The sequence below is a fragment of the Mustela nigripes genome, chromosome 1 (assembly GCF_022355385.1).
Source record: "Mustela nigripes isolate SB6536 chromosome 1, MUSNIG.SB6536, whole genome shotgun sequence".
Classification (NCBI taxonomy): domain Eukaryota; kingdom Metazoa; phylum Chordata; class Mammalia; order Carnivora; family Mustelidae; genus Mustela; species Mustela nigripes.
The window spans coordinates 7690324-7717254 of record NC_081557.1 but is presented as its reverse complement, the minus strand read 5'-3'; the positions used below and the strand labels follow the sequence as shown (position 1 = coordinate 7717254).

General features: G+C 51.8%; 1 protein-coding gene across 3 annotated transcripts; it reads left to right on the top strand.

The window, feature by feature from the left end:
- Positions 1 to 13150: 13150 nt before the first annotated feature.
- On the top strand, positions 13151 to 26862 carry STIP1 (stress induced phosphoprotein 1). Of its 3 annotated transcripts, none has more exons than XM_059402968.1 (15): positions 13151 to 13258; positions 14778 to 14852; positions 16924 to 17133; positions 17597 to 17738; positions 18077 to 18218; positions 19100 to 19268; positions 20529 to 20655; positions 20745 to 20847; positions 21130 to 21250; positions 22451 to 22547; positions 22700 to 22805; positions 25401 to 25411; positions 25592 to 25695; positions 25831 to 26003; positions 26375 to 26862. In XM_059402968.1, the coding sequence occupies exons 1-15, from the start codon at positions 13250 to 13252 to the stop codon at positions 26445 to 26447; spliced, it is 1662 nt and encodes a 553-aa protein (XP_059258951.1). In that variant the 5' UTR covers positions 13151 to 13249; the 3' UTR covers positions 26448 to 26862. The 3 variants fall into 3 exon arrangements, with proteins under 3 accessions (XP_059258951.1, XP_059258956.1, XP_059258942.1); XM_059402959.1 differs by having other exon boundaries at positions 13152 to 13258; positions 22700 to 22824; positions 25375 to 25411; XM_059402973.1 differs by lacking the exon at positions 14778 to 14852 and having other exon boundaries at positions 22700 to 22824; positions 25375 to 25411.
- Positions 26863 to 26931: the final 69 nt, after the last annotated feature.

Genomic DNA, 26931 nt, shown 5'->3' with positions numbered 1-26931 from the left:
TCAGGGCTAAAATCAAGGGGTCAACAAGGCTCCGTTCCCTTCTGGAGGTTCTTTCTGGCCTTTTCCAGCTTCCAGAGACACCCACGCTCCTTGGTTCATGGCACCTTTTGCCATCTTCAAAACCAGCAATGTAGCATCTCCCCCAACAGTTCTTCCATTAGTGGCCCCTTGCCTCTGACTCTCCTCCACTTCTCTGAGCATTTTCGAGGACCTGGTAATTATGCTGCCCCCGCCAGGATCATCGGTGACAGCCTCTCTGTTTAAAGTCTACTGATGAGTGACATTAGCTCCATCTGGAACCTTGATTCCTCTTTGCTATGCAATGTAACATATGCGCAGGCTCCCAGGATGAAGATGCAGACACCTGTCGGGAGCGGTTATTCTGCCTACTGTACCCCTCCTTGCCAAGGTCTGGGGAGGAGGATGCAGGGAGAGACAGGGGGCCCCGCCATGGAAAGTCTTGGTGCCAATTAGGAGGCTGCCTTTCTGCACAGAGGCTGAAATCCACATCCCCCAGAGCCAGGCCTTTGAAACCCCTTTGCACACTCTGGACATCTGTACCAGTCCTTCTGATTCTTTTGCTGGGATTCAGCTCTGTTCTCACCTGGCAGCCAGAAGAAAGAAGGTTCCAGCTCACAGCCTTCCGCTATCTAGACTAACAGAGGCCTGAGCCCCCCACACAGTTGGATGTGGGCAGGGAGGCACAGTTCTGACTGGGCAAGGCAAAACCTCCTCATAGAGTTTGAGCCAGATCTTTTGAAAAAGGTAAAATATTGCCAGGTTCCAAAGGTGTGTGTGTGAGTGGGTCAGAGACACTCCAGGCAGAGAGACACCCAGAAGCAAAGGCCTGAGGAGTGCCAAATCTTCTAGCAAGGGCTACAGCATCGTCGGAGACAGTGAGAGGGGCTCTTGTGCAGAGAAAAGCTACCTACTGCTGCTTGTGTTTAAATGAATACTGTATTTATTAAACTTATAAATTAAAGGAAGAACTAGTTTTTCTTAAACATCCAAGTGCAACTTGCAAATCTAGTTTTCTATTTATAAATCTGCTAATTTTTGTATAAAAATAAGAACAATTACTTTCACTTATTCTTTGATGCATATTTAATTAACTCATAGGTTCAACAGATTAAATTCTAAAAATGAATGCCAATTACAAACTTAGGTAATTAAATTCCCTAATAGATTTTAAACTACATGTTCCAGAGATGAGATAGCTGGTCTTCTCAAACACCTTGAACTCAACATCCTACAGGCATTTTTTTTCTTTTTTGTTCCTTTTTCTTTACAAACAGGGAGGAAGTGGGGGAGCACTGAGGACGCTCTCGCCACCCACCGTACTGTCCTCCCCAACCAAGCATATTATTTCCTAATCAGGTAAGCAATTTTTAAAAAGATCTTGGTCATTTATGTATTTGACGGGGGCGGGGGGGACACAAGCAAGGGGAGTAGCAGGCAGAGGGAGAGGGAGAAGCAGGCTCAGCAGGAAGCCCAATGCGGGGCTCCATCTGGGGACCCTGGGATCATGACCTGAGCCAAAGGCAGTGTCTACTTAACCAACTGAGCCCCCCAGGCGCCCCAGCTAAGCAGTTCTTCTATGCTAATAGGTTACACTTGTAAATATGATCAGTCGATTCTCTTAAATGTTCCCAGGCCGTTTATAGACTTAGATCCTTTTACACTGTCTCAGTTGTCTGTTGCTGCATAATAAACTACTGAAGACTTACTTACTGACTTGGAATAATAACCGGGCATGGAGTCAGCCGTTTGGTCTGGGATAAGCTAGAAGTTTCATCTGCTGGTCTTGCCTGGGTCATTCCAGTGGCTGCAGGCATCTGACCCCCTGCCTGGGGCCGGGGGCCCTGGGATCGCCTCAGTCCCACGACTGGCAGTTGGTGCTGGCTGTCAGCCAGGCCCCTGGGTTCTGCTCCACGGGCCCCTCATCCTCCCCCAGGCTTGACGGGGGCAGCTTCACAGAAGGCTGGTCTCAAGGACCCGCTGCAAGAGAGTGACCCCAGAGGCTGCCGCTCTGCCTCCTGAGGCCTGACTCCGAAGTCATCCATCACTACCACCAAATTCTGTCATTTGACACGGGGTCACAAGGTCAGCCCAGATTCGAGGGCGGGAAGAAAGAGACTGGATCTCTTAATGGGAGAAGCAGCCAAATCTCATTGCAAAGGCAGCATGCAGGGGTGGGAGGAATTATTACAGCCATTTTATCTAATTAAATCCATAAATCGGGGGTGCCTGTCTGGCTCAGTTGGAAGTGCGTGCAACTCTCGATTTTGGGGTTGTGAGTTTGAGTCCCACACTGGGTGTGAGATGACTCTAAAAAAAAACACACACACACAAATCAAATAGGACAGATTGATTTAAATGTCTCAAAACCTTGAGCAAACACTACTATTAGGACAATGTCACAAAACTTATTCCTAGGGCGCCTGGGTGGCTCAGTGGGTTAAGCCGCTCCCTTCGGCTCAGGTCATGATCTCAGGGTCCTGGGATCGAGTCCCATATTGGGACTCTGCTGAGCAGAGAGCCTGCTTCCTCCTCTCTCTCTCTGCCTGCCTCTCTGCCTACTTATGATCTCTGTGTCAAATAAATAAATAAAATCTTTAAAAAACAAACTTATTCCTACCCCAGTACCAAGATTCTGGGTTTGCTTTGCAGGTTTCCACACCTTTCAGGGTTGCGAAACCGCCAAAGGAGCAGATTCCATCACAGCGGGGCCAAGGGTGCGATGAGATTTGGGACCACAATATGGTGAGGGGTTTCCTGCTCCTTGTCTGAGATTTTCAGAGCAGAGAGAGACCCAGAAGAATTTTGCCAGGTCTAAAGGAACCCCCAGGGACGCCTGTGTGACTCAGTGGATTAAAGCGTCTGCCTTGGGCTCAGGTCATGATCCCAGGGTCCTGGGATGGAGCCCCCGCCCCTCCCCGCATCATCAGCTCAGCAGGGAGCCTGCTTCCTCCTCTCTCTCTCTGCCTGCCTCTCTGCCTGCTTGTGATCTCTGTCAAATAAATAAATAAAATCTTAAAAAAAAAAGGGGGGGGGAGGAACCCCCAAACCCATTCCTCTCTCCAGGAGCCGAATTGCAGAGCCCAGCGCATCCCTGTTTCCTGAGAATCTCTCAGTGTTCAACCTGACCCCATTGTACCAGGGCACCTTCCTTCTTTTTGTTGCTTCAACGCAGGTGCACTAGTCCCTGTGCCTCCGAGGTCCCCCGAAGGTCTTCACTATGCGATCGCCATTTTGAGCGTCCCTCCACCCAGGCTGTAATGCAGTCTTCATATTTGACCTTATCACCTGCCTGTATTCCATTCTACTGTTTGTGTCATGGGCCAATATCGTCCAGTCATTATAACGGGAAGCGTGAAAGGAAGAGCGGTTTAGGAGGTCCTAAGCATCGGTGTCGCCTAACTGTAAGTCACCGCCCTGGGCGGCAGAGGGCGCCCCTTTCCCTGCTTCCTCCCGGGGCGGGTCTGAGGACCAGGTTGGGGATCCCGGGAGGACTGCTGGGCCTCCCCAGAGAAAAGGCCCTAGCGTGGCCGGCATTGGCTGTCCCTCCTCCGACTTCAGAGAAGGCCTTGGAAGAAGGTGGACGTTCAGGGGATACTTAGCTTGAAGTATATAAAAGCCTCAAATAGTGGGGCACCTGGGTGGCTCAGTGGGTTAAAGCCTCTCTACCTTCAGCTCAGGTCATGATCTCAGGGTCCCCCGGATCAAGCCGCACATCGGGCTCTCTGCTCAGCAGGGAGTCTGCTTCTCCTCTGTCTCTGCCTGCTGCTCTGCCTACTTGTGATCTCTCTCTGTGTATCAAAAAAATAAGTAAAATCTTAAAAAAAAAAAAAAAGCCTCGAATAGTATCGTTGACAAGTTTTTGTTCCAAGATTTTATTTTTATTTGTTTATATTTATTTTTAAGCGGTCTCTACACCTAAGGTAGGGCTTGGACCACAACCCGCGAGATCAAGAGTCGCTGGCTCCGCAGATTGAGCCAGCCGGGTGCCCTGATTGGGACAAAGTCAAATGACACAATGAATCATGGTTATGAGCGGAATCCTCTTCCCCCCAGATTCTTAGGTGGAAGTCCCAACTTTGGGTCCTCAGAATCTGACTGCATTCAGAGAGAGGGTCTCCGAACAGGTGACTGATAAAAAAACGAGGCTGTTAGGGTGAGCCCTCACCAGTCTAAGTGGTGCCCTTGTAAGAAGGAAGTTGGACACGCAGAGACACAAAGACCATGTGAGGACACAGCAAGAAGGCGGCCATGTGCAAGCCAAGGCCAGAGGCCCTGGAGAAAACTAGATCTGCCAACACCTGATTTTGGACTTGCAGAACTGTGAGAAAATAAATCTCTGTTGTTTAAGCCACCGATTCCATAGGATTTATGTATAGCAGTCCTGGCAAGCTCATACAACACCCTCTCCCCAGCCCTAATCCGTGGAAGTATGCATCGGTTTTGGTACTGGCTGCGCATTCTTCTAGATTCTTCCCGAGCATTTATAATCATAAGTGAAGAAATACACATACAATTTCTTTCTTTCTTTCTTTCTTTTTTACAAAAATAGGATTTGGCCACAGACACTGTTCCACAGCTAACTTTCTTCATTCCATAGGACATCATGGGCATGTTTCCCTGTCATTATCTACCCAAGCCTTCTTTTCTTTCAAATTAAATTAAATTACAGTTAAACTCAATTAATTAACATGCAGTGTATAGTTTCGGAGGTAGAGGTCAATGATTCACCAGTTGCATACAATACCCAGTGCTCAAGCCAAGACATGCCCCCCCTTAACGCCCATCCCCCAGCCATCCAACTCCCACCCACCTCGCCGCCAGCAACGGTTTGTTTCCTAGAGTTAAGAATCTCTTATGGTCTCTTTCTCTCTCTCTTTTTGTCTAATTTCTTTGTCCCTCTCTTCCCCTATGATCCTCCATTTTGTTTTTTAAATTCCACATATGAAGGGTGTGTCGTTGAGCATCTGCTTTCGGCTCAGGTCATGGTTCTAGGGTCCTGGGATCGAGCCCCGCAACAGGCCCCCTGCTCCATTGGAAGCCTGCTTCTCCCTCTCCCTCTGCCACTCCCCCTGCTTTTGCTCCTCTCTCCCTGTGTCTCTCTCTGTCAAGTAAATAATTATAAAATCTTTAAAAATAATTCCACATGGGTCACCTGGGTGGCTCAGTGGGTTAAAGCCTCTGCCTTCGGCTCGGGTCATGATCCCAGGGTCCTGGGATCGAGCCCTACATCAGGCTCTCTGCTCAGCAGGAAGCCTGTTTCCTCCTCTCTCTGCCTCCCTCTCTGCTTACTTGTGATCTCTATCTGTCAAATAAATAAATAAATAATCTTTAAAAAATTTTCCACATATGAGTGAAACCATATGATTCTTTCTCTGACTGACTTATGTTGCTTAGCATAATACGCTCTAGTTTCATCCACGTCAGTGCAAATGGCAAGATTTCATTTTTAATGGTTGCGTAATATTCCTGTGTGTGTGTGTGTGTGTGTGTGTGTGTGTGTGTGTGTGTGTAGACCATATTTTTATCCATTTATCTGTTGATGGACACATGGGCTCTTTCCACAGTTTAACCATTGTGGACATTGCTGCTATAAACATTGGGGTGCACATGCCCCTTTGGATCACTACATTTGTATCCTTTGGGTAAATAAATACCCAGTAGTGCAATTGCTAGGTCATAGAGTGGCTCTATTTTTAACTTTTTAAGGAAACTCCGTACTGTTTTCCAGAGTCCGAGCCTTCTTTTTATTTTTATTTATTTATTTTTAAAAAAGATTTAATTTATTTGACAGAGAGAGACACAGTGAGAGAGGGAACACAAGCAGGGGGAGTGGGAGAGGGAGAAGCAGGCTTCTTGCAGAGCAGGGAGCCTGATGCAGGGCTCGATCCCAGGACCCTGGGATCATGACCTGAGCCAAAGGCAGGCCCAGCCTTCTTTTTAAGGTTCCCAAATATTCCATTCTGAGCCCGGGTGGCTCAGTTGGTTAAGCATCTGCCTTAGGGTCTTAGGATCTTAGGGTCCTGGGATCAAGTCCCATATCTGGCTCCCTGCACGAGGGGTGGCGGGGGGGGGGTCTGCTTCTCCCTCTGTTCTTCCCCCTGCTCATTCTCTCTCCCTGTCTCTCTAAAATAAATAAATAAAGTCTAAAAAAAAGCCACAAATTTCCATTCTATGGTGACAGCATTCATAGTTTCCTTTCCTTTCTTTTTTCTTTTTGGCTTAAACAGCAGAAATTTATTTTCTGTGGAGTCTGAGAGTCCAAGATTAAGGTGCTGGCATTCTCAGGTTCTAGGGAGGGCATTTGACCCGCCTTGTAGATGGCTGCCTTCTTGCCTGGCTTGCTGGCTTGTCTTTCTTTCTTTTTCTTTTATAAACATATATTTTTATCCCCAGGGGACTGGCCTGTCTTTCCATGGCAGAGAGAGAGAACGCAAGCTCTCTGTGTGTCTTCAGGGCACTAACTCCATCACAAGGGCCCCACCCTCATGGCCACGTCTCAACCCGAGCTGCCTTCCGAAGTCTCCACCTCCGGTGCCATCACACTGAGGACTGAGGGCTTCAGCGTAGGACTCTGGGGCCCACAATTCAGTCCAAGAGGTAGAGACAGCGTCTTGTTTCCCAGCATCCTCCACGGATGTGCATGGTTGCCACTCCTTCTGCTGTGACAAACATCCTTGTGCCACCAGGCTGGGGTTAACCTGTGGGATAAATTCTGAAGAACGGAGTTGCTTTTTGCATTTTAGACAGATGTGGCTAAGTATACCTTCCCACCAACCGGATGTGCGAAGGCCTGTTTCCCCCACGCTCACCCTCTCCGCCACGTGGTGGTTTTCGAGAAACAGGTGATGGAAAGGAGAAGGTGAGGTTGGTGACATTTATCTCTGAGGGGATCTGACCGTCTGGCCCAGGGAAGGGAAACCAGAACCGGGGGTGAAGAAGTCCACGGGAAAGAAAGAAAGTCCGAGAGCCCCTCTGGGAGAGGCTGAGGGACCCGTAGTGGGAGCAGAGAAGGCACAGGTTTTATTTGCTCATTTGCCATGTGCTTACAAGCGTGAGCAATGTCCCCAGCCTAGACTGTGCTCAGCGGTGAACAGAGCACCGGCCCTGCCTCTGTGGAAACTTCTGGTGTGAGAGACACACGGTAAACAAGGCAGCAAGCACATGTCATTTCAGGCAGGGCCTAAAGCCACGGAGAGAATGAATTCGAAGGGCTGGAGAGGCAGAAGCATGGGGAGGCGGAGGGAAAAGGGGAGGCAGCACCCAGGGCCACGGGGGGTTTGGTTCCATACGCTTCTGGAGGGTGTCGGTCAAGGGTGAGGGGCAGCTGAGTTTTATTTTATTTTTTTAAAGATTTTATTTATTTATTTGACAGAGATCACAAGTAGGCAGAGAGGCAGGCAGGGGTTGGGGGTGGGGAGCAGGCTCCCCCCGGCTGAGCAGAGAGCCCGATGCGGGACTTGGGTCCTGGGTCCTGGGTCCTGGGTCCTGGGATCATGACCTCAGCTGAAGACAGGGGTTCTAACCCACTGAGCCACCCAGGCACCCAAGCACCCACCAGCTGAGTTTTTATTTTATTTTATTATTATTTTTTTAAAGATTTTATTTATCTATTTGACAGGAATCACAAGTAGGCAGAGAGGCAGGCAGAGAGAGAGAGAGAGAGAGAGGAGGAAGCAGGCTCCCTGCTGAGCAGAGAGCCCGATGCGGGGCTCGATCCCAGGACCCTGGAATCACGACCTGAGTAGAAGGCAGAGGCTTTAACCCACTGAGCCACCCAGGCGCCCCCCGCCAGCTGAGTTTTAAACGGTGCTTCTTGGCAGTCTTGGACACAATGGCACTCGGACGGGCATGGGGGACAGAGCTGGAGTAAAGTGGGAGGGACAAGCACTGTACCAGCAGGATTTCTAGCCTCAGCAGGAAAGAGGAAAGCATGGAACAGCCCTGGGGTGAGTCCTCTGGTTGTCTGTTGTCTCTTGCTGTGCAACAAACTACCTTGTTTTGACGGCTGAAGACAACAGCTCTTTGATTAAATCTCGTGATTTGTGGGTCAGGGCTCAGCTGGGTGATTTTGTTCCACGCAGCCTCGACTCGGGTCACTCAGTGGTATCAGGAGATGAGGCAGGGCTGGGGGGCCCGAGAGAGCGTCCCTCCCCTTGGCTGGGATGTCTCCAGGCACTGTCAGATGTCCTCTGGGGGCAGAATCAGCCAGATCGAGACCCAGAAGCTTGGGATCAACTCATCTGGACTCCAAGTCCCCATCCTACCCAGCCGTGAGGGAATCTTCCCCTGGTTACAACTAGGATTCTCGTCCAGGTGATCTCAGATCATGGGGGCGGGGCAGGGGGGGGCACATATGGTGCCCTAAACCTGAGGAAAGGTTCCAATCCACCACCATAGCTGTTGTCAGGGTCCTCACTGGGCTCAGCTCAGTGGTCCCCTGAATCCAAAGATGCTCTCCTCCTACCCAGACCCCAACCCTGCACCTCTCATAGGATATGGCCTATGAGCACACCCTGAGAGTCTTCACAAGCATCTTGCGAAGTTTGTCCCCTCTGCCTCTGGTCACCTACCAACTCAAAGTTTCCCGGTCAAAGCTAGAAGATGGCTGGAGAGTTCATGTGTCTGTGTCTAGCTGGTAGAATTTGCTGGCAGACTAGACATGGTTGTGAAAGAGAGTTTTCAGCCTGAACCCGTCCGGGAATAAGGCCACTGGTGGGAAGGAAGCCAGGGGAGGAAGAGTCTGGGGGGAGACTATTGGGAAGTCCACTAGCGATCCAAGTGGAGACATCAAGGAGACAGCTGGGTAGAGAAGTCTGGAACCCAGGAGCAAAGCTGGGCTGGAGATGAAAACGTGGGAATCATCTGAGGTGCTATTTATAGCAACGAGACAGATCACCCTGGGAGGAGTGTGGAGAGCGAGGTCCCAGGCCGGGCTCTGGAGCTCTCAAATGATTATCAGGTAATAATTACCATCATTTCATTTCTTGAAGTATCTGGCACAGTGCCTGGCCCTCCGTACAGGTTCTCTGAATGGAAGAGAACACGAGGACCCGTTACTAACCCCCATGCTTTCCCTGCTAATCAGCATTTGGATTCTACCGGAGCAGGAGAGCAGGCAGTTAGAATCCCTCAGGTAAGTGGGAATGAAAACACTCTTTAGGCATTTTCCAGAATGGATGGGATGGAACTTTGCGATCACTTGCAGAAGGAAAATCAGGCTGTCTTAAGAGTCCCACTCCAAAAGGGAACATTCTTACTGGCACAAAATTCCATGTTCCACAGACCCCCGAGTTCTGAGCTGCCACCACTCCCTCCTAATCCATTCTCCACTCCTGCCCTGAGTCTCCTGAGCTCCAGCTGTTTTCCTTCTTCTCATATAGGGGGAACTTCAAAACCTGGGGTTTGCTCTGTGGGGGACACACACATTTACTCCTTCAGTCTCTCATCCGCTCCAGATCTGCGACCTCAGACTGACTCTGAATACAGCCTCCGCCATCTTGCTCCCCACCCTTGAGAGCAGCGGCCCCAAAATAGCAACATGAATCATTCTGGAACCGTCGGGTAATACAAGGCCAGGGCACCCTTCTGTGGCAGCGCCTCTGCTGGTGTTCCAGGGCTCTGGGCAGAGGGACCCTGGCCGGCTACTGTCATCTCCTCCCCATCCCATTCCAGAGGGCTGAGTCCACCAAGAGATTTGAAAGCCCAAGTTGGTGAAAAGTGTTAACATTTCTGAATGTCAGAGGGGCTTTACTGTGACCCTGAATAAGCTTTAGGGGTCCCTGATTCCCATCTCTTATAGTTTTCTTTCCTCAGAGGGGACTTTCCAAATGTTACGTTTTGGGTCTGAAGAGACTTGAAAATGGGTGATTTTGTTCAAGTCTCCTAGTAACCTTGAGAAGTCATTGGCACTTCATCCCCATTTATTGGCAAGGACCCCGGAGCATAGAAGAGCCTTCTTTGTGTTCCTTGAAAATTTCAAGCTTGTTTTAACCTCAGGGCCTTTGCACTTTCTGTTGTTCTGTCCGGAGCCCTGTCCTTGGCTGGCTTCTTGTCATTCCAGGTCTCAGGGATCTTCACTAACCACCCACCTGCAGGAGCTCCTTCCTTCCCTGCTTCCCCTTTACCCCTTACCTTCTGCTTTTTTTTTTTTTTTTAATAGCACTCACCACTATTTTCATTTCTGTATGTTTTTATTTAACAAATGCATACAATGCTTTCTCTGTAGGTAGGCAGTGTTCTACGAGCATTACAAATAGCAAACAATTTAATCCTCACGACTGTTTCACCCACATTTTAAAATGGAAACAAAAGAAACAGAGATGTTAAGCAGGTTGCCTGGAGTCACACAGCTGATGAGTCTAACCATCATCTCTCCCACTAGAAGATCCACACAAGCAGAAACTGCCTTTGTGAGCTGTTTTGTTCTCTGTCGAGCCCCTGCATCCAGAGTAGGGTGCCACACGTACCAGAACTATATAAAAGATGTCAGTGATGATGGAACGAGGTTAGACAAGGGGGAATGGGAAAGAAGCCTGGACAGAAGCATGGGGAGATGGCGAAGGAGCTCCCCTGGGGGGCAGTCAAGAGCGTGGTGGTCTGGAGACAGAGCCAAAGAGAAATGAAAGGTTTTGTCAGCAGGCTGAATTCAGCAGACCAGTAAGATGCCAAAAGCCTGGGTATCACCTTCCTTACTTCTTGAGTTCAACCCATCAATAGATCCTGTTGGCTTCTCCAAAAGTTGGAACCCAACTGTTCTCATCCCTCCTCCGGTTCCACTCTCGCCCACAGCATTGTTACCATTCTCCTGGAGCATGGCAACAGTGTCCTGAGAGGTCACCTACACTGTGGCCAGAGGAGTCCTAATAAAACTATGTCAGATCATGTCCCTTTTCTGTTCAAATTGTGTTGGCATGAACACAATGGCCTCTCAGCCCAAGGACCTGGCCCAGCTCTGAACCCGCCCCTTTCTCTTGGCCCCACTCTCCCACTCCCTCCCTGCTCCCACTATCCTGGCCACCCCAATGCTGCTCCCACCCCAGGACCTTTGCATGTGCTGTTCCAGGTTCATGGTTCTTCCCCATTATTTTCCATTCATCTCACTCCCTTACTTCCTCGAGTCTTTGCTCAGATCTTAGCTTCTCACTGAGATTTGCCCAAGCCAGCTTATTAAAAATGCAACACCATCCCCCTCGTCCAAGACTCCTTAATCCTTTCTCTGCTTCATTTTTCCCCACTGCACTTAGGCAGATATAATATGCTATAAGCTTTTTTGGCGTGTCTGTCACTAGAATGAGCACCCATTGACTTCTGTCAGTTTGTTCACTGCACTTTCTCCAAAGCCCACAATCTCATGACATATTCGGTTATACTCTATGGATTAACGAACACCTACTATGTGCCAGACGCTGTGCAAGGCTCCTGGAAAGCACTGACAAAGGAAAACAGACACGAGGCCCCTGTGTCCTAACAAAAGGTGGGAATGACATCCAAGTTGCTGGTTTAATTTGCGACTGGACACACACATAGCCCACAGTGCAGTAAAAGCAAGTAACAGGCACAACTTAGTGTCCTTGTAGGACCGAGACTGTTAAGGAACCCTGACTGCTCATCTTAGCCTGCAAAGACCGAATTAACCTGGCAGAATTGGTGGAAGACGGACGCCAGCAGAGGGACCAATTTGTAGGCAGGCCCAAAGGGAAGGCGCCCACCTAGTTTAATGAACAGAGAGGTCAGCGGGCTAGAATTCGGTGCTGAAGACGGAGGACAGGGAGAAAGGCCATATTAAGTGGGGCTGCCAGAGGAGACGGGCCCTGAGCCCCAATGTAAAGCCTCCCAGAACTTTAAGCAAGGGATGTGGACGTGCAGTAGCTCTGGTGGCAGTGTTGAGAAAGGATCAGGGACAGCGCGGCTACAAGAGGAAGCTGTGGAGACTGCCAAGGAGTGGGCACTTAAAACCCTGGGCAGGGACGGCACGACCCAGATGGGAGGATGGCAAGGACAGCACGCCCCAAGACCCTCACCCAAACCCTCTCCAGACCTGGCAGGCGGCTTCTTTGTTCCATGAAGCACCCACTGGTCCAGGAGCAAAAGCAGCCTCCCTCTCCCAAGCCCTCAGCCCTTCCGCATCCCCGGGCGCTGTCGCACGTGCGGGGCCCTCCCAGGCCGCCGCCGCCACCGCCGCCAGCAGGTGGGCAAGCACCTCACTCGTCTTTGACCCCGTCCCCCTGCACCTCCGAATAAGGGCGGCAGCTCCCGCTCACCGAGCGCTAAAGACGAGACTGCACGAAGGGACACCTCCCACGGCCCTAAACGACCAAAACCCGTCACACGAGCGAGTCACACAGAACTTGAGGGATGCGTCCCCACCGAAGGGACCCGGGGAGAGAAGCCGGGCTGTCCCACCCAAACCCCAGCTCCTTCGCTCTTCCTGGCTACGCGGCGCCTGAAAGCGGGCTCTGGGGCCGTCCCGGGCAGGGCGCTCCCCCGAGGTCCACCCAGACGTCACCCCCACGTGCTGGGACCCCCCGAGCGGCTCTGCGCCGCCGCCGAGGAGCGAGTCGTCAGGGCAGGACTCGCGGCCCACGGAGGCAGGAAGCAGCCCGTAGACCGGGGCACCGACGGCCACCGCGGCCACCGCGGCAGAAAGCGACTCTGGCCGTGAACTCCCATAAACCACTGCAGAGACGATATCCCTTCCACTGCCGTTAGACGAGCTGCCACTTAAACCTATCAGCGAAAAGTGGCAGTGATTCTCCGCCCAATCGGCATCTTTTTTTAATCTGAGGGTGGTGCGGTCACGGAGTCCGTCAGCCCAATGGGAGAGGTGGAAATTTCCAGAAAGAACGGGACCAATGGGCGCGGCCAGAGCAGCCACGATTGACGGACCAAGCGGCCAATCCCTGTCGCAGAAGCTCGCCCCTCCCTCCAATCGTGGAACCTGGGGTGGGCGGTGCCTTCCGGGAAGAGTCCAATCCGGAGGCGCGGGGGAGGCAGGGCTGAGGGATTACTCTCAACTGTCCAATGACAGAGAAGCAAAGATGATGGGCTAGAATTCAAGCCAATAGTAGGGAAGCAGAGAAAGCCCCCTCGGGGAGCGTAACCAGTGAGCAGGCGAGGAAGAGGCGGGATCCGGGGGTCCCGGCAGCTTCTAGTAGGTTCCAGAAGGCGGCGCGTGCGGTTGGGAACGCGGAGCGGACGGAGTCGATTCAACGGGGTTCCGGGCCGGGCTATGGAGCAGGTGAAGGGGGAGGGGCGGCCCAAGGCCCCGGGGCTCCTCGGACACCGGCTGAGGCCGGGCCGCGGGTGGAGGAGCGGGGCGGGGCGGGCGCCGGTCGGGGCGGCGGTCTGGGGTCGGCCGAGCAGCGGCCGCGGCGAGGGCGTGAGGGCCGCGGCCCACCGGGCGGGAGGTGAGCAGTGTAGCGAGGCGGGCCGCGGGCAGCGCCGGGTCCACTCCGCGCCTGCCGGCTCTGCGAGGAGGGCCGGCGGGCCGGCGACAGTTCGGCCTACGTCCGGCCCGCGGCGGGAAGAGAGGCCGTGGCCGGGCCCGGAGGCCTCCCGGGAGGTGGCTCTCGGCTCAGCGGAGGGGGCGGGGGGGACATGCTGGGGGCGCTGGGAGGGATGGAGGTGGGCGAGACGCCTCGGGAGAGGCTTCAGGGGCACCGCGTCCACACCGGGGTACTCGCCGGCTGGGAGAGCGGGCACTGCCGACGGAGAAGCCACGGGGACTTGGACACAGTTAACTTGAGAAGGAATGCGGGGACGGGAATACGCTGGAAGTGGCCAGCTGGGGGAAATCCTACTCTTCTCCATCTGGAAGGGCCGGGGTGGAAGAGCGGAGAGTGAAGGTTTGGTGAGCGGCGGGCCGGCCTCTCTGCCTGATGCAGGAAAGGGATGGTGCCGCCAAAGTCCTTGGAGCGGCTTCCATCTCTACCAGGGTTTTACAGATGTGTGTGCCGCCCCTCCCTCCTTTCTTTTCGGTTTTGTGTGTATGTGATTGGAGAGTAACTGAAGACTGATATTTCTGGAAGGTTGGCTTCTGATTACACAAGGAGGAATCGGTCGCTGTAGAGGATCTAGGCTATGTAGATAAGCAGCAAGAAGTAAGTTATTTGTCTCGGCTCAGCGTTTTTAGGGACCGAGTTTGTAGCTGCTGCTGGTTGCTTTCCGCCGCTTCTCTATATCCTCGGCGGCCTGGAGATTGTGAACGGCCCGGAGAGATTTTTTCCGCAGTCGGACACTGTCATTGAAGTGTAGCGGTTCAGCAGGGGGGAGAAAATCGGCCCCTTCTTTTCAGTGTATCTGCAAAGCCTAGTGTTGGCTTTCTTCAGGTATAGCCATTGGTGCTTTGATCAAATCTAGAGCCTCTTTAGTAAAACAGTGGAAATGGAGGGATGATAAATTTTCTGTTCACTCTGGATAATTAAATTGCAGCTGGGATTAAATAGGCTACGGTAGAGACAAGAAAAAAAGACTTCTAAAGTGAGAAACATAGTTCTTGGACCTTCAGAAAGGGGTTTGCTTCTCCATTTATCAAAATAGGAAAAAAAAAACTTTTTTAAAGTTGAGGTGCCCATTGTAGATGGAGCAGATGTGCAAGTACACTGTGAATGAATGACTAAACTCAGGGCTGCGACGTTTGCCACCACCAGCGACTGGCATTTTAACTCCGGGTGTGTCCCAACCTACTCCAGAACTCATTCACCATGTGATTCCTCTGCCTTTGCTTTTCATCTGCAATTGGGACATCTGTATTCCAGTTTTCAGAAGTACTGAAGTTGGACAGATTGGAGTGTCCACGATTTCTTCTTAGTACTTTTCAAATAAATCCCAAGGTAAAGTACTTTTTATCTTAGACCCAGTGCAGAGATACAGCTGTGTAACATATTTAACAAAATAGCGCCTGGGTGGCTCAGTTGTTAACTGTCTGCCTTTGGCTTAGGTCATGATCCCAGGGTCTTGAGATAGAGCCCCACCTTAAGCTCCCTGTTCTGAAGGAAGCCTGCTTCTCCCTCTCCAACACCCCATGCTTGTGTTTCTGCTCTTGCTCTCTCTTTCTGTCAATAAATAAAATCTTAAAAAAAAAAAAAAAAAAGTAGTGCTTGCTATTATGTGCATTCTGGGCTGGTATCCCCCCACCCCCTTTTTTTTTAAGATTTTATTTATCTGACAGAGATCACAAGTAGGCAGAAAGGGAGAAGCAGGCTCCCCGCTGAGCAGAGAGCCCGATGTGGGGCTCTATCCCAGGACCCCAAGATCATGATCTGAGCTCAAGGCAGAGGCTTTAATCCACTAAGCCACCCAGGTGCCCCTGGGCTGGTATTTTCTATTCTACCTTTAAGTGCTGGTCATGACTTACAGACTTGATTTCCATACCTACTGTGGGTCAGCATTCAGTTTGGCAAATGATGTTTTGTAGGGTAGGCAAGGATTTCATGGAGCTGTTCTCAGCTGCATCACAATGCTAGCGGAGTTTTAACTTTTTACTTTGTGGTGTCCTTCCTGGGTTCTAAGATTTTTTTTTTTTTTTTTAAGATTTTATTTATTTATTTGACAGAGAAAGATATCACAAGTAGGCAGAGCAGCAGGCAGAGAGAGAGGGAGAAGCAGGCTCCCTGCTGAGCAGGGAACTTGATGCGGGGCTCCATCCCAGGACCCCTGAGATCATGACAGAAAAGCAGAAAAAAGCCAAAAGCGGAGGCTTAACCCACTGAGTCACCCAGGCGCCCCCTGGGTTCTAAGATTTTTATCCTTTGCTAGATTTGGCGGTCTTTTCCTTTATTTTTTCCATTTTTAAAATTGTAAAAAATTTTTTTGAAGATTTTATTTATTGGACAGAGATCACAAATAGGCAGACAGGCAGGCAGAGAGAGAGGGGGAAACAGGCTCCCTGCGGAGCAGAGAGCCAGATGTGATACTCATCCCAGGATCTGAGCTGAAGGCCAAGGCTTAACCCACTGAGCCACCCAGGCACCCCTGGCGGTCTTTTTCTGACATTTTTTTCTCAAGGTCATCTAACCTCTCTGGTTAATGGGTGGAACATTCCTGGTACGTGTGCCTCAGGGTTCCAGAATGGCTTGCATCTGTATGTATTGGGCCATAGCTGGATGATAGAGAATGATTAGTAACTAGAATGCATGCTTGGTCTCACCAAATGTGTTTGCATTTGAGATGTGGCCCTTTCACTCCTGTAGGGCATCCTTCTTAGGAGAAGCCCTCTAATTTAAGACCATGTTTTGAATATTTGAAAGGATGAGAGATAAAACTGCTAGTAGTGTTTCATTTTCTTGCGTGCTTTGTATAACATTTGAACAGGGCAAAAACCAATTTGAGGGTCTAGCTGTTTACTCACTAAGGAGCAGAGCAGTGCTCTGCCCTGCCGTGAGAATGGAAAAAGAGTCTTCCATGATGGTGGGTGAGCCTCTTGGTGCTCCCAGAGAAGCGGGCGGGAAGCCTGTAGGTTGGGAGCATGTGTCCGGACACGCTCCCTTCTATTCCTTCGTGAATCCTTCTGTGAGGAGCAGTGTGGCTCCTGTGTTTTGGTTTATCATTTGGGCTTCTTGACAGTGTAAGCAAATGAATTTGTTTTCCCATGAAAGGACCTTGTGAGTGTGCCCTTCATCAGCCCTAAGTAGAGATTTGGGGAGAGTGGCTGGAATTCCAGTTCACACTGGAGCTAGTGGAGAGCAGAGTCAGGCTTTTTTTCCTGGCTACTTACTGTTTTCTGGTTGGTTCCAAAAGGTGTGGGAGATGGTAAATGAATTCATTAATGGGTTCTTTCTTTCGGTGTGTAAAGTAACTCTTTTGTCATGATAACTGAAGACAGGTAGAACTCACTTAGAAAATTGGGACCAAGCAAGTGTGTTAAAGGAGAGAAGAACTACACTGGCTGTTCTTCCCCCTCAGGTAAATGAGCTGAAGGAGAAGGGCAATAAGGCCCTGAGTGCGGGCAACATCGAAGACGCGCTCCAGTGCTACTCGGAGGCCATTAAGTTAGACCCCAAGAACCACGTGCTCTACAGCAACCGCTCGGCGGCCTACGCCAAGAAGGGCGACTACCAGAAGGCCTATGAGGATGGCTGCAAGACCGTGGACTTGAAGCCTGACTGGGCCAAGGTAAGCTGTGGGCGCGCTGGGCTCTCCAGATTTCGCAGAAATGCTCTCCGGTGCGCTGGGTCTACACACGGGGCCCTCCTGACCCGGCCCGTTGTGTGTCGCTGCGGACGGATGGCGGCGTCCTCCCCGTCTGCGCGGGGGGCCTCACGCTGACGGCACAGGCTGCCAAGTCCGAGATCAAGTCCGTTGTTGAGACGGGCCTTAGCGCGAGTGCTGCTGAGACAAGCGAGCACTGGCCAGGGTCCTGAGAGAAGCGGCGGTGGGGAGGGGGCGTCTTTGCTCTGTGGCTGGAGTCCTCGTTCTCAGTCTCGGCAGCGTGCGCTGCTGCTGCTGCTGTTTTTCGGCCATGGCGCGGACGCCTGTTTGTCTTGTGAAATGTAGAGCACGTTCTTCGGAGTTCATCTACTGGATTTGTCCCTAGGTGGCCTTTATTTTGTTTTGTGTCTTTTTTTGCTGGTTTAAGGGCTATTCGCGGAAAGCAGCAGCTCTTGAGTTCTTAAACCGATTTGAAGAAGCCAAGCGAACCTACGAAGAGGGTTTAAAACATGAACCAAATAATCCTCAGCTCAGAGAGGGCTTACAGAACATGGAGGCCCGGCTGGCAGGTAGGCGCCAGTGCACTGCTGGTTCTTTTTCTTTTTTTTTAAGATTTTATTTATTTATTTGATAGAGATCACAAGTAGGCAGAGGCAGGCAGAGAGAGAGAAGGAAGCAGGCTCCCCGCTGAGCAGAGAGCCCAGTGCGGGGCTCGATCCCAGGACCCTGGGATCATGACCTGAGCCAAAGGCAGCGGCTTAACCCTCTGAGTCACCCAGACGCCCTTCTTTTTCTTTTTTAACAGGGTTAACTTTGAGGTTCCCCATGTACGTATCAGGCTCAGAGGCTACAGGGGCGTCGTGGCTCAAACCGATTTCTATAACGTGCTTTCCTTTGTTTGGAACAGAGCGGAAGTTCATGAACCCTTTCAACATGCCTAATCTGTACCAGAAGTTGGAGAATGATCCCAGGACCAGGACGCTGCTCGCTGATCCCACCTACAGGGAGCTGATAGAGCAGCTACGAAATAAGCCGTCCGACCTGGGCACGTAAGTCAAGGCAGCGCGGTTTGCCTCTGGAAATGGACGAAATGGACGTAAACATTGTGCTTTGTCCCTGGAATGTTATGGCAGGGCGTGGAGGGGGTGGGAGCCCCTCCTTCAGACAGCAGGGTTTCTGTCGTCCTTTCTTCTCTAATAAACGGTGGGTATTCGTTGGTTGGTTTTTTATTTCTGGAAAGGGTCCAGTGGTACATGTATCAGAATAATTTGGAATTTTCTTTTCTAAGCCTCCGTCCGCCTTCACTGTTTTACTGTAATTCTGATCTGGTACCAACTCTGTCCTTCCCGTGCGCACCAGATGCTGTCTCTCGGCACACTGGAGCAGGAACTGCTGGTTGAGATGAGCGTCAGGTGTAAAAAGCTGTTATTTCCTAAGTCACGCTGGTGTCTGTGACTCCTGAGATGAGATGGAGTATACCTGTAATTCAGTACTCTGTGTATCTGCTGCCTCCAAGCAATAAGTTTGAGGGCACCTGGGTGGCTCAGTGGGTTAAGCCTCTACCTTCGACTCGGGTCATGATCTCAGGGTCCTGGGATCGAGCCCCGCGTCGGGGGCTCTGCTCAGCAGAGAGCCTGCTTCCTCCTCTCTCTCTGCCTGCCTCTCTGACCTTTCTCTCTCTAAATAAAAAATACCTTAAAAAAAAAAAAAGTTTGAGGGCTCGTACCTCGTCTTAGGCGGATTATTGGAGGGTGGGGTATCCCCAGGGGTGGCTTGTGGCCAGAGCACAACCTAGCAGTTTTTCTGTGGAGGAGACGCTCGTATACAGTGATCTGAAGCTTAGCAGTCAGTGAGGGTTTAAAATCAGTTGCAGGGAAGAATAATTATGGTTTTCTTTTCTTTTCTTATCTTTTTTTTAAATCAATACTAGGAAACTGCAAGATCCCCGGATCATGACCACTCTCAGCGTCCTGCTGGGAGTGGACCTGGGCAGTATGGATGAGGAGGAGGAAGTGGGAACGCCTCCCCCACCTCCTCCTCCCAAGAAGGACACTAAGCCAGAACCGATGGAAGAAGATCTCCCAGAGAACAAGAAGCAGGTCTCGTTTTTTCTCCTTTCTGTCAACATTCCTAAACAGGCTAGTCAGCTGGCAGTCCCTGTCAGCGGGAGCACTGTGGGTTGGGGCGGCTGTAACGGTTTTTGAGCATCTGGTTGCCATCGTTACGAGAACGGTCAGTGTGTTAAAAGGTTGACTTGCCAAGCGATCTCCTAAGCATGGTGGATCTTGGGCTAGTGGCCCGGGTGCTGGTCAGGGCAGGCCGGTGGAGTTGCGTGTGTGACCCTTGTCCCCCTGGGGTCCAGAGGAATGTCTACGCATCTGACTGAGGCTCCTGTGTTCTGGTTGGATGGGCGTGTAGTTGAAAGTTGTCCAGTTAGCAACACAGTCTCCCAGAGCGGGAGGCATGTGCTTACACGATTTTATTTCCCTCCTTATAAATGGGAACAGCAGATTGTTTCCAGATTTAGCACCTTCAGTTGGGTACGTGTGCGTTGTTCAGGGTGTCTCAGAGCTGGAAAAGGGCCCCGTGATGCGGGTGGTAGTGCGCTCTTCTCTGGAGACCTGTGCCCTTGGGTGGGCAGCCCCTTCTCCTCCTCTCCCTAACCCTCTGCTGCTGTTTCCTGAAGACCCCTGCCCCTGGGCGGCCCCTTCTTGTCCCCTCCTCGCTCCTTTGCTACTGTCCCCTCACAGTTGAGACCCCAAGGTGACTGCGCAGCAGGAACTGATTAGGCGCAGCCTCTCGCAGTAAAACCGGGTGCAGGACTTCTGTCCTCTTGGAGGTTGGTGCGGGCTGGAGGGGTTTCCTCTCCCCTGGAGAAGCTCTCTGCTTTTCGACAGCCTCAAGGAGAGTAGATGGAAAGGGGGGGCGCTCCAGAGGAAGTGGAGATGAAAGGTTTTTTTGTTTTTAGGGTTTTTTGTTTTAAGATTTTATTTATTTATTTGACAGATCACAAGTAGGCGGAGAGGCAGACAGAGAGAGAGAGGAGGAAGCAGGCTCCCCACAGAGCAGAGAGCCCGATGCGGGGCTCGATCCCAGGACTCTGGGATCATGACCTGAGCCGAAGGCAGAGGCTTTAACCCACTGAGCCACCCAGGCACCCAGGAGATGAAAGTTTTAAATTTTCTGTTCCAGCAGTTAGCCCTTCCCTTTTCAGTCCATAGCTGGTTGAGGAGAGGCCGGCAGATGTGGAGACTGGTTTGTCATACGTGCTGTACAGGATCGGGGACAGGTGCCAGGCTCTTGCTCTCTTTGCCATCTGGGTTTGATTTGCTCAGTACTCCTTCCACACTTCCATCTAGGCGCTGAAAGAGAAGGAGTTGGGGAATGAGGCCTACAAGAAGAAAGACTTTGACACAGCCCTGAAACACTACGACAGAGCCAAGGACCTGGACCCCACCAACATGACTTACATGACCAACCAAGCAGGTGAGGCCGAGGCCAAGGGGTAAGCGTGTCGTCCGGCGGTCCTGGGGAGAGACCAGGACTGACTCTTCCTTAACCGTCCTGCCTGGCAGCTGTGTACTTCGAGAAGGGCGACTACAGTAAATGCCGGGAGCTTTGTGAGAAGGCCATCGAAGTGGGGCGCGAAAACCGAGAAGACTACCGACAGATTGCCAAGTACGCGTGCCCTTCGGCTGTGCCTCACGTGGTGTGGAGGGGTCGATGGCCGAGACTTATATGTTCCTGCATGGGGAGGAGGGTTGCTGGCCACACGACCTGCTCTGTTAACAGTGGCCTGGAGAGGAGGCCGCAGGCATCGAGACAAAAGGTGTTTGGAGGGCGTAGTGTCCTAGCAGTGATGGGGGCCTTGTTCCTAGTTGCTGCTGTCTTTGCTCTTCAGGAGCTGACCCTGTCCCTGCTCTGCCCTTAGCAAACTCTTCTCTTGCTTGTTTTTGTCAGAGCTTACGCTCGAATTGGCAACTCCTACTTCAAAGAAGAAAAGTACAAGGATGCCATTCATTTCTATAACAAGTCTTTGGCAGAGCACAGAACCCCAGATGTGCTCAAGAAATGCCAACAGGTAGGTACAGAAAGAACAGGGATGTTCTCTTAAATTATTACTACTTGTAGTTGCAGGTGATTATTAGCAAACCTTAAGTTTTTGGAAGTAGCGTTTTTTGGTCTAGAGTTTTATAGAACATCCTTGTCATTTGACAGCAGTAAGGAATAACGCGGGTTGTTTGCTGTACTTTTTTACTGGCCAAGATTTTGACCTTCCGCTGAGGGTTAGTGCACTGAGTATTATGGTTCTTATTCGAACTTTTTTTTTTTTTTTAAACCTTACACAACCAAAGTGTGTGTTGTGCCAGTTGTCATAAAGTGTGGTGGGAGGGGTGATTATATTCACGAAAAGATTGGTCAGAATTTTTTTTTTTTTTTTTTTAAGTATCATTTATTTGGGGGGTGCCTGGTTGACTCAGTGGGTTAAGCCTCTGCCTTCGGCTCAGGTCATGATCTCAGGGTCCTGGGATTGAGCCCCGCATCGGGCTCTGCTCATCAGGGAGCCTGCTTCCCCTCCTCTCTCTCTGCCTGCCTCTCTGACTACGTGTGATCTCTCTCTCTCTCTCCCAAATAAGTAAGTAAAAATCTTAAAAAAAAAAAAAAAAATCATTTATTTGGGAGAGTGCTTCTGCACACATGAATGGGAAAAGGGGCCAAGGGGCCGAGGAAGAGGGAGAAGCAGCCCCATGCAGGGCTCAGTCCCCAAACGCTGGGATCATGGCTTGAACAAAGTCAGATACTTAACCAACTGAGCCACCCAGGCGCCCCAAGAATAGTCAGAAAATTTTGTTATGGACACGTGGAATATTTTTATTATCTTGCTTGTCTTTTTTGTTGTGTTTTGTATGGGGTTGGTTTTGTTTTATTTTGTTTCTGTTTTTCTGTTGTTTTTTTTTGTTTTGTTTTGTTTTGTTTTGTTTTGACGGAGGGTCAGAGGTGAGTAGAGAGACTCTTCAGGCTCCACGTGGATGTTTAACCCAGTGAGCTACCCAGGCACTCCATAGTGATAATGAAGAATGTGTCGTTTTTTAAGTAATGTCCGCACCCTGTGTGGGGCTCGAACTCAGCCCTGAGATAAGACTTGCATGCTCTTTGAACAAAAACTAAAATGTTGCCCATGGTACCTTCTGGAAATCAGAGTACAAGTCAGGACTTTTTTAGTGCAGTATTTATATTCGGGAGACTTAAAATGATCATCCAAAGGGTTATCGTTTCTTAGGCGGAGAAAATTCTGAAGGAGCAGGAGCGGCTGGCTTACATAAACCCCGACCTGGCCTTGGAGGAGAAGAACAAAGGCAACGAATGTTTTCAGAAAGGTGTGGTGCGCCTCAGGCCGGGGCGCTTGCGTGAGAGTGGCGCGGCTGTCCCCTGTGCCCTGGCTGCCCGTGCGCCCTAGTCCCTGGTGTGTGTGTGATGGGGGCGGGGGGTTGCTTTTTGCTTTCTAAACAAGTTTCTGTTTCTTATTCAGGGGACTATCCCCAGGCCATGAAGCATTATACAGAAGCCATCAAACGGAACCCAAAAGATGCCAAATTGTACAGCAATCGAGCCGCCTGCTACACCAAACTTCTGGAGTTCCAGCTGGCGCTCAAGGTGGGCAGGTGGGGACGCAGAGTGGCCGCGTCTGATTGGCCTGCGGGTGAGAAGCGCGGGCTTCCCGCTTCCCGAGTTGTCACCAACACCCGCTGGAGGCTCTTCCTTGATCTTAGAGTCAGGGTGGTGGGGTATGTGCGATGTTTGTAAAATGCGGTATCGAAGTGTGCTCTGTCCTGGCCCATCAAGCTACATTAGTGATTGGGAGCATTTGGAAGAATGGATCCTGAGGGGGAGCCTGTGGGGCTCCATCAGATAAGCTTGTGGCTTCACTCAGGTCACAATCCCCACGCGGGCTCCCTGCTCAGCGTGGAGTCTGCGTCTCCCTCTGCCCTTCCCACTCGCTCCTCCCCTGGGTGTGTACACTCCTTCACTCGCTCGCTCTCAAAAAAAAATCTTTAAGAGAAAGAAAACTGGATCCTTTTCCACCTTCTATGATGCTAGCTACTTCTTCCTTCGTGATCCCCCTCTTCTCTGTCCTGAGCTGCTCAGCATGCGCGGCCGTGGTACCCAGCACGTTCGCACCGCGCACAGCCCTCCGCACTGTGCACCTCCGGAACCTCGTCATCTTCCCAAACTGGAACCGCAGCCTTTCTGCACTAACTCCCCGTTCCCTCTCCCCCGGCTCCTGGGACAGAGCAGCCACCGTTCTGCTGTCTCTGTGAAGCTGACTCCTGTAGGGACCTTCTGAAAGTGGGACCGTCCAGTGCGTGTGCTTTCGTATCAGGCTCCTTCCACGAGCACCGTGTCTGCGGGGCTCCTGCGGTAGCCGAGGTCCGCGTCGTCTCCCTTCTGAGCGCTCAGAGCTGTTCGGTTGCACGGACCTGCCCCCCTCCTGTCCCTCCTCTGCTCCGTCGGCGGCCTCAGTGGCCGTTTCCCCCTTGTGGCTACTGGGGTCCTGTGGCCGTGGCTGGGGTGTGCAGTGCCTGTTGGGGCCTCAGCTTCAGTTCTTTGGGGGTGAAGTGCTGTGTCACTGAGCGGTTCAAGGTTTGGATTTTCTTTTTTAATTATTTTTATTTATATATTCTTTGGGGAGACCGCAGTATTGTTTCCCACAGTGGTTTTATCATCTGCTCTGACTTCTTGATGAGGTCAGTTAGCCCGTGTGCTGTTCTCAGTCACGCTGAGCGTGGTCAGGTATGGTTCTGTCCGCACCGTGAAGGGGGTTTGTCCCCACTCTCTTGAACACGGGCCGTCCAGGGCCTGTTGGTGATTTTTAAACTGTTCCCCAGGTGATTTTTAAAATGTCCAAGCTTGGAGCACTTTTTTTTTTTTTCCTTTTTGGGTTAAAGATCTTGCTTATATATTTGAGTGCCCAGGTGGCTCAGATGGTTAAGCATCTGCCTTCAGCTCAGGTCATGATCCCCAGGTGTTGGGATCGAGCCCCATGTCAGGGTCCCAGTTCAGCGGGGTATTTGCTTCTCCCTCTCTCCCTGACTCTCCCTGGTTGCATTCTCTTCCTACCTCTCAAATATATGAATAAATTAGATTTTATTTATATGGGGGGGGTGTGGGGAGAGAACATGTGTGGCAGGAGGGGCAGAGGGAGAAGCAGACGCCCCGTGGAGCGGGAAGCTGTATGTGCTGGAGACCAGGACCCAGGTGCCCCAAGTCTAGAGCACCTTACTACCGTAAGGTGACAAAATGTGACTTGTGCGGAGACCCCCAGTACCTGAGTCCATGATAGTTTTTGTTATTGGTGCCACTATGTTCTGGGCCCTTGTCTGGTTTTTAGAGATGTCACTGCTGTGGTATAAGGGCGACATCAGAGCCAGGTTGGTTCGCCAGGTGGCCACCTGTGAGGGAGAGCGCTACTTCCCCAGCTACCGGACCATTTCTGGGCTAGCTTTATGCCAGAAAAGGTGGACCTGGGCCTGGGTGTGAAACGGTAGTGTATGGCAGTTTTGTCCCCAGAATTTTCCATTTCAAAGGCACTTCAAACAAAAATACCCAAGCACCTGTGCGTCCTCCACCTCCTTGAGTGGTGGACGCGTCTTTGCCAGACCGTTCGTGAAAGGGAATGGGAAACGTTGGGCGCGCCACGCCTCCGCTCTAGAGTGCTCTTTTCCTGAGGCGTCTTTAAAGCCCCTGATAATAGCGGGACGAAGGTCGGGAGGCTGGGTGCTGTGGGCCCCTTCAGATTTCCCCACTTGGCCAAAACTGCACATTTAAGCTGTCGTGATCGAGGCCCATGGATTTCATCTGGTTCCACGTGTATTTTCTCTCTCTCTCTCAGACTAGAAGTTTCCCGCTGTTGGTAGGATTTTGCATAAAGTCACCCTTTTGAAGAGTCTGGGCTCCTTGTCTTCCTTGGGGTGGTCCGTGGTCAGGATTTGTCAACGCTCGTGGTTTCACTTAATTTGCTTTTCTATCCTCTGCTGGACCTTCTGTGAAAGGGCCTGGGTGTCCGGGTTAACGGAAGCTCGGGAAGCAAGACAAACTCGTGGGTCTGGACGGCGTGTGCCGCCGGTCATTCCGAGGGATCCCTCTGCCTTCAGATAGCTCGTAGGAAGGAGCAAGCCTCACTTTCTCCTCTTCTCTCTCTTCCAGGACTGTGAGGAGTGTATCCAGCTGGAACCGACCTTCAGTAAGTGCTTTTCCACTGCCGCCCCCGCCCTTGACTCCGGCGGGGAGATGGAGATGGGGCGGGGGATGGGAGCTAGCATCCGCAGGCCTGATGGAGACTGGGGTTCCCCGGGGCAAGGTGGACGTGGCAGCCTGCAGAGCCCCGTTCTGAGGACGCCCCACTTTTCCCACTTCTCTGTAGTCAAGGGCTACACCCGGAAGGCAGCCGCGCTGGAGGCCATGAAGGACTACACGAAAGCCATGGACGTCTACCAGAAGGCCTTAGATCTGGACTCCAACTGTAAGGTGGGGCCGCTCCTGCTTCCTTCCGCCTGTCTGGCCTATCGTCTCCCCCCTTCTCCGCTCCCTGTTAGCTGTCCTGGTGGAAGCAGTGAACCGGTCGGTGCTAACGCCCCCCTCTCTGGCTTTGCTGGGGTGCAGGAGGCGGCGGATGGTTACCAGCGCTGTGTGATGGCCCAGTACAACCGCCACGACAGCCCTGAAGACGTGAAGCGACGCGCCATGGCTGACCCCGAGGTGCAGCAGATCATGAGCGACCCGGCCATGCGGCTCATCCTGGAGCAGATGCAGAAGGACCCCCAGGCGCTCAGCGAGTAAGTGAGGCTGGGGAAGACGAAGACAGGAAGGCTAGCAGCAGGGGGCACGAGGCTGGTGGGGGGCTACCGTGTCTGGCTTGCGCACAGCCGGATCACCATGATCGCCGGAGCGCTCCGTCGGAAAGACCCACTTTGCTGGGAGAGCGGCCTCAGCTTCAAGCTGTGTCCGAGGGTTTGTGCGGAGCGGGCCTGGCACGGTGCTGCCTGCGGGCTGGCCAAGGCCTTCCCGGAGGGGTCTTCGCCAGGCCTCCCATTCGGCCGCCTCCTATTGGGCCTTGCGTGGGGTTTGCATTCAGGTGTCTCCGAGAGCAAGTAAGACGTTTTTAGGTTAAGTCTCGTTTCTGACGATTTCGCTTTTCGTTCGTCAGACACTTGAAGAATCCTGTAATCGCACAGAAGATCCAGAAGCTGATGGACGTGGGTCTGATCGCAATTCGGTGATGACTCGCTCGTCATCCCCTCCCTTCGCCCTCCTGTGGAAAGAGGAGCTGGGACCGCGGCAAGCAGCGCGGAGCAGAGGGGAGAGCAGGGGAGAGTGAGCAGCTTCTCTCTATATATTTATATAGACCTACGTGGAAGATAGAGACTCGTGTTTGCGTTACTCGCACCGCCGCTGCCTCTGGGCCCTCCCAGCACACGCATGGTCTCTTCCGCTGCCCTTGGGTTCCCTGTTCCCTTCCCCGCCCTCCGTCGCCGTCTCAGCTGCTCTCCCATAGTTGGTTATTTTTTATTTGGGGCAGTGGGCCTGTGTGGGGAGGGGAGGCTGTTCTTCCCCGACCTCGGGTCCCAGCTGTTGTCACATTGTTAACTCCACGTGCCCTTCTCCAATAAAACAAGCCAGTCGGGCGTGGTTATACATTGTCATGTCCTTGTGATTTTTTTTGCCAAGTGACCCTGAAGTACCTGTCCCACAGGGGTTAGAGCC

Bases quoted from the DNA above. Each gene is read 5' to 3' on its own strand.
- STIP1 (XM_059402959.1), top strand. The intron at 19,269-20,528 runs GTCTCGTTTTTT...ACTTCCATCTAG, and splicing joins TCCCAGAGAACAAGAAGCAG to GCGCTGAAAGAGAAGGAGTT. The intron at 22,548-22,699 runs GTGTGGTGCGCC...TTTCTTATTCAG, and splicing joins CAACGAATGTTTTCAGAAAG to GGGACTATCCCCAGGCCATG.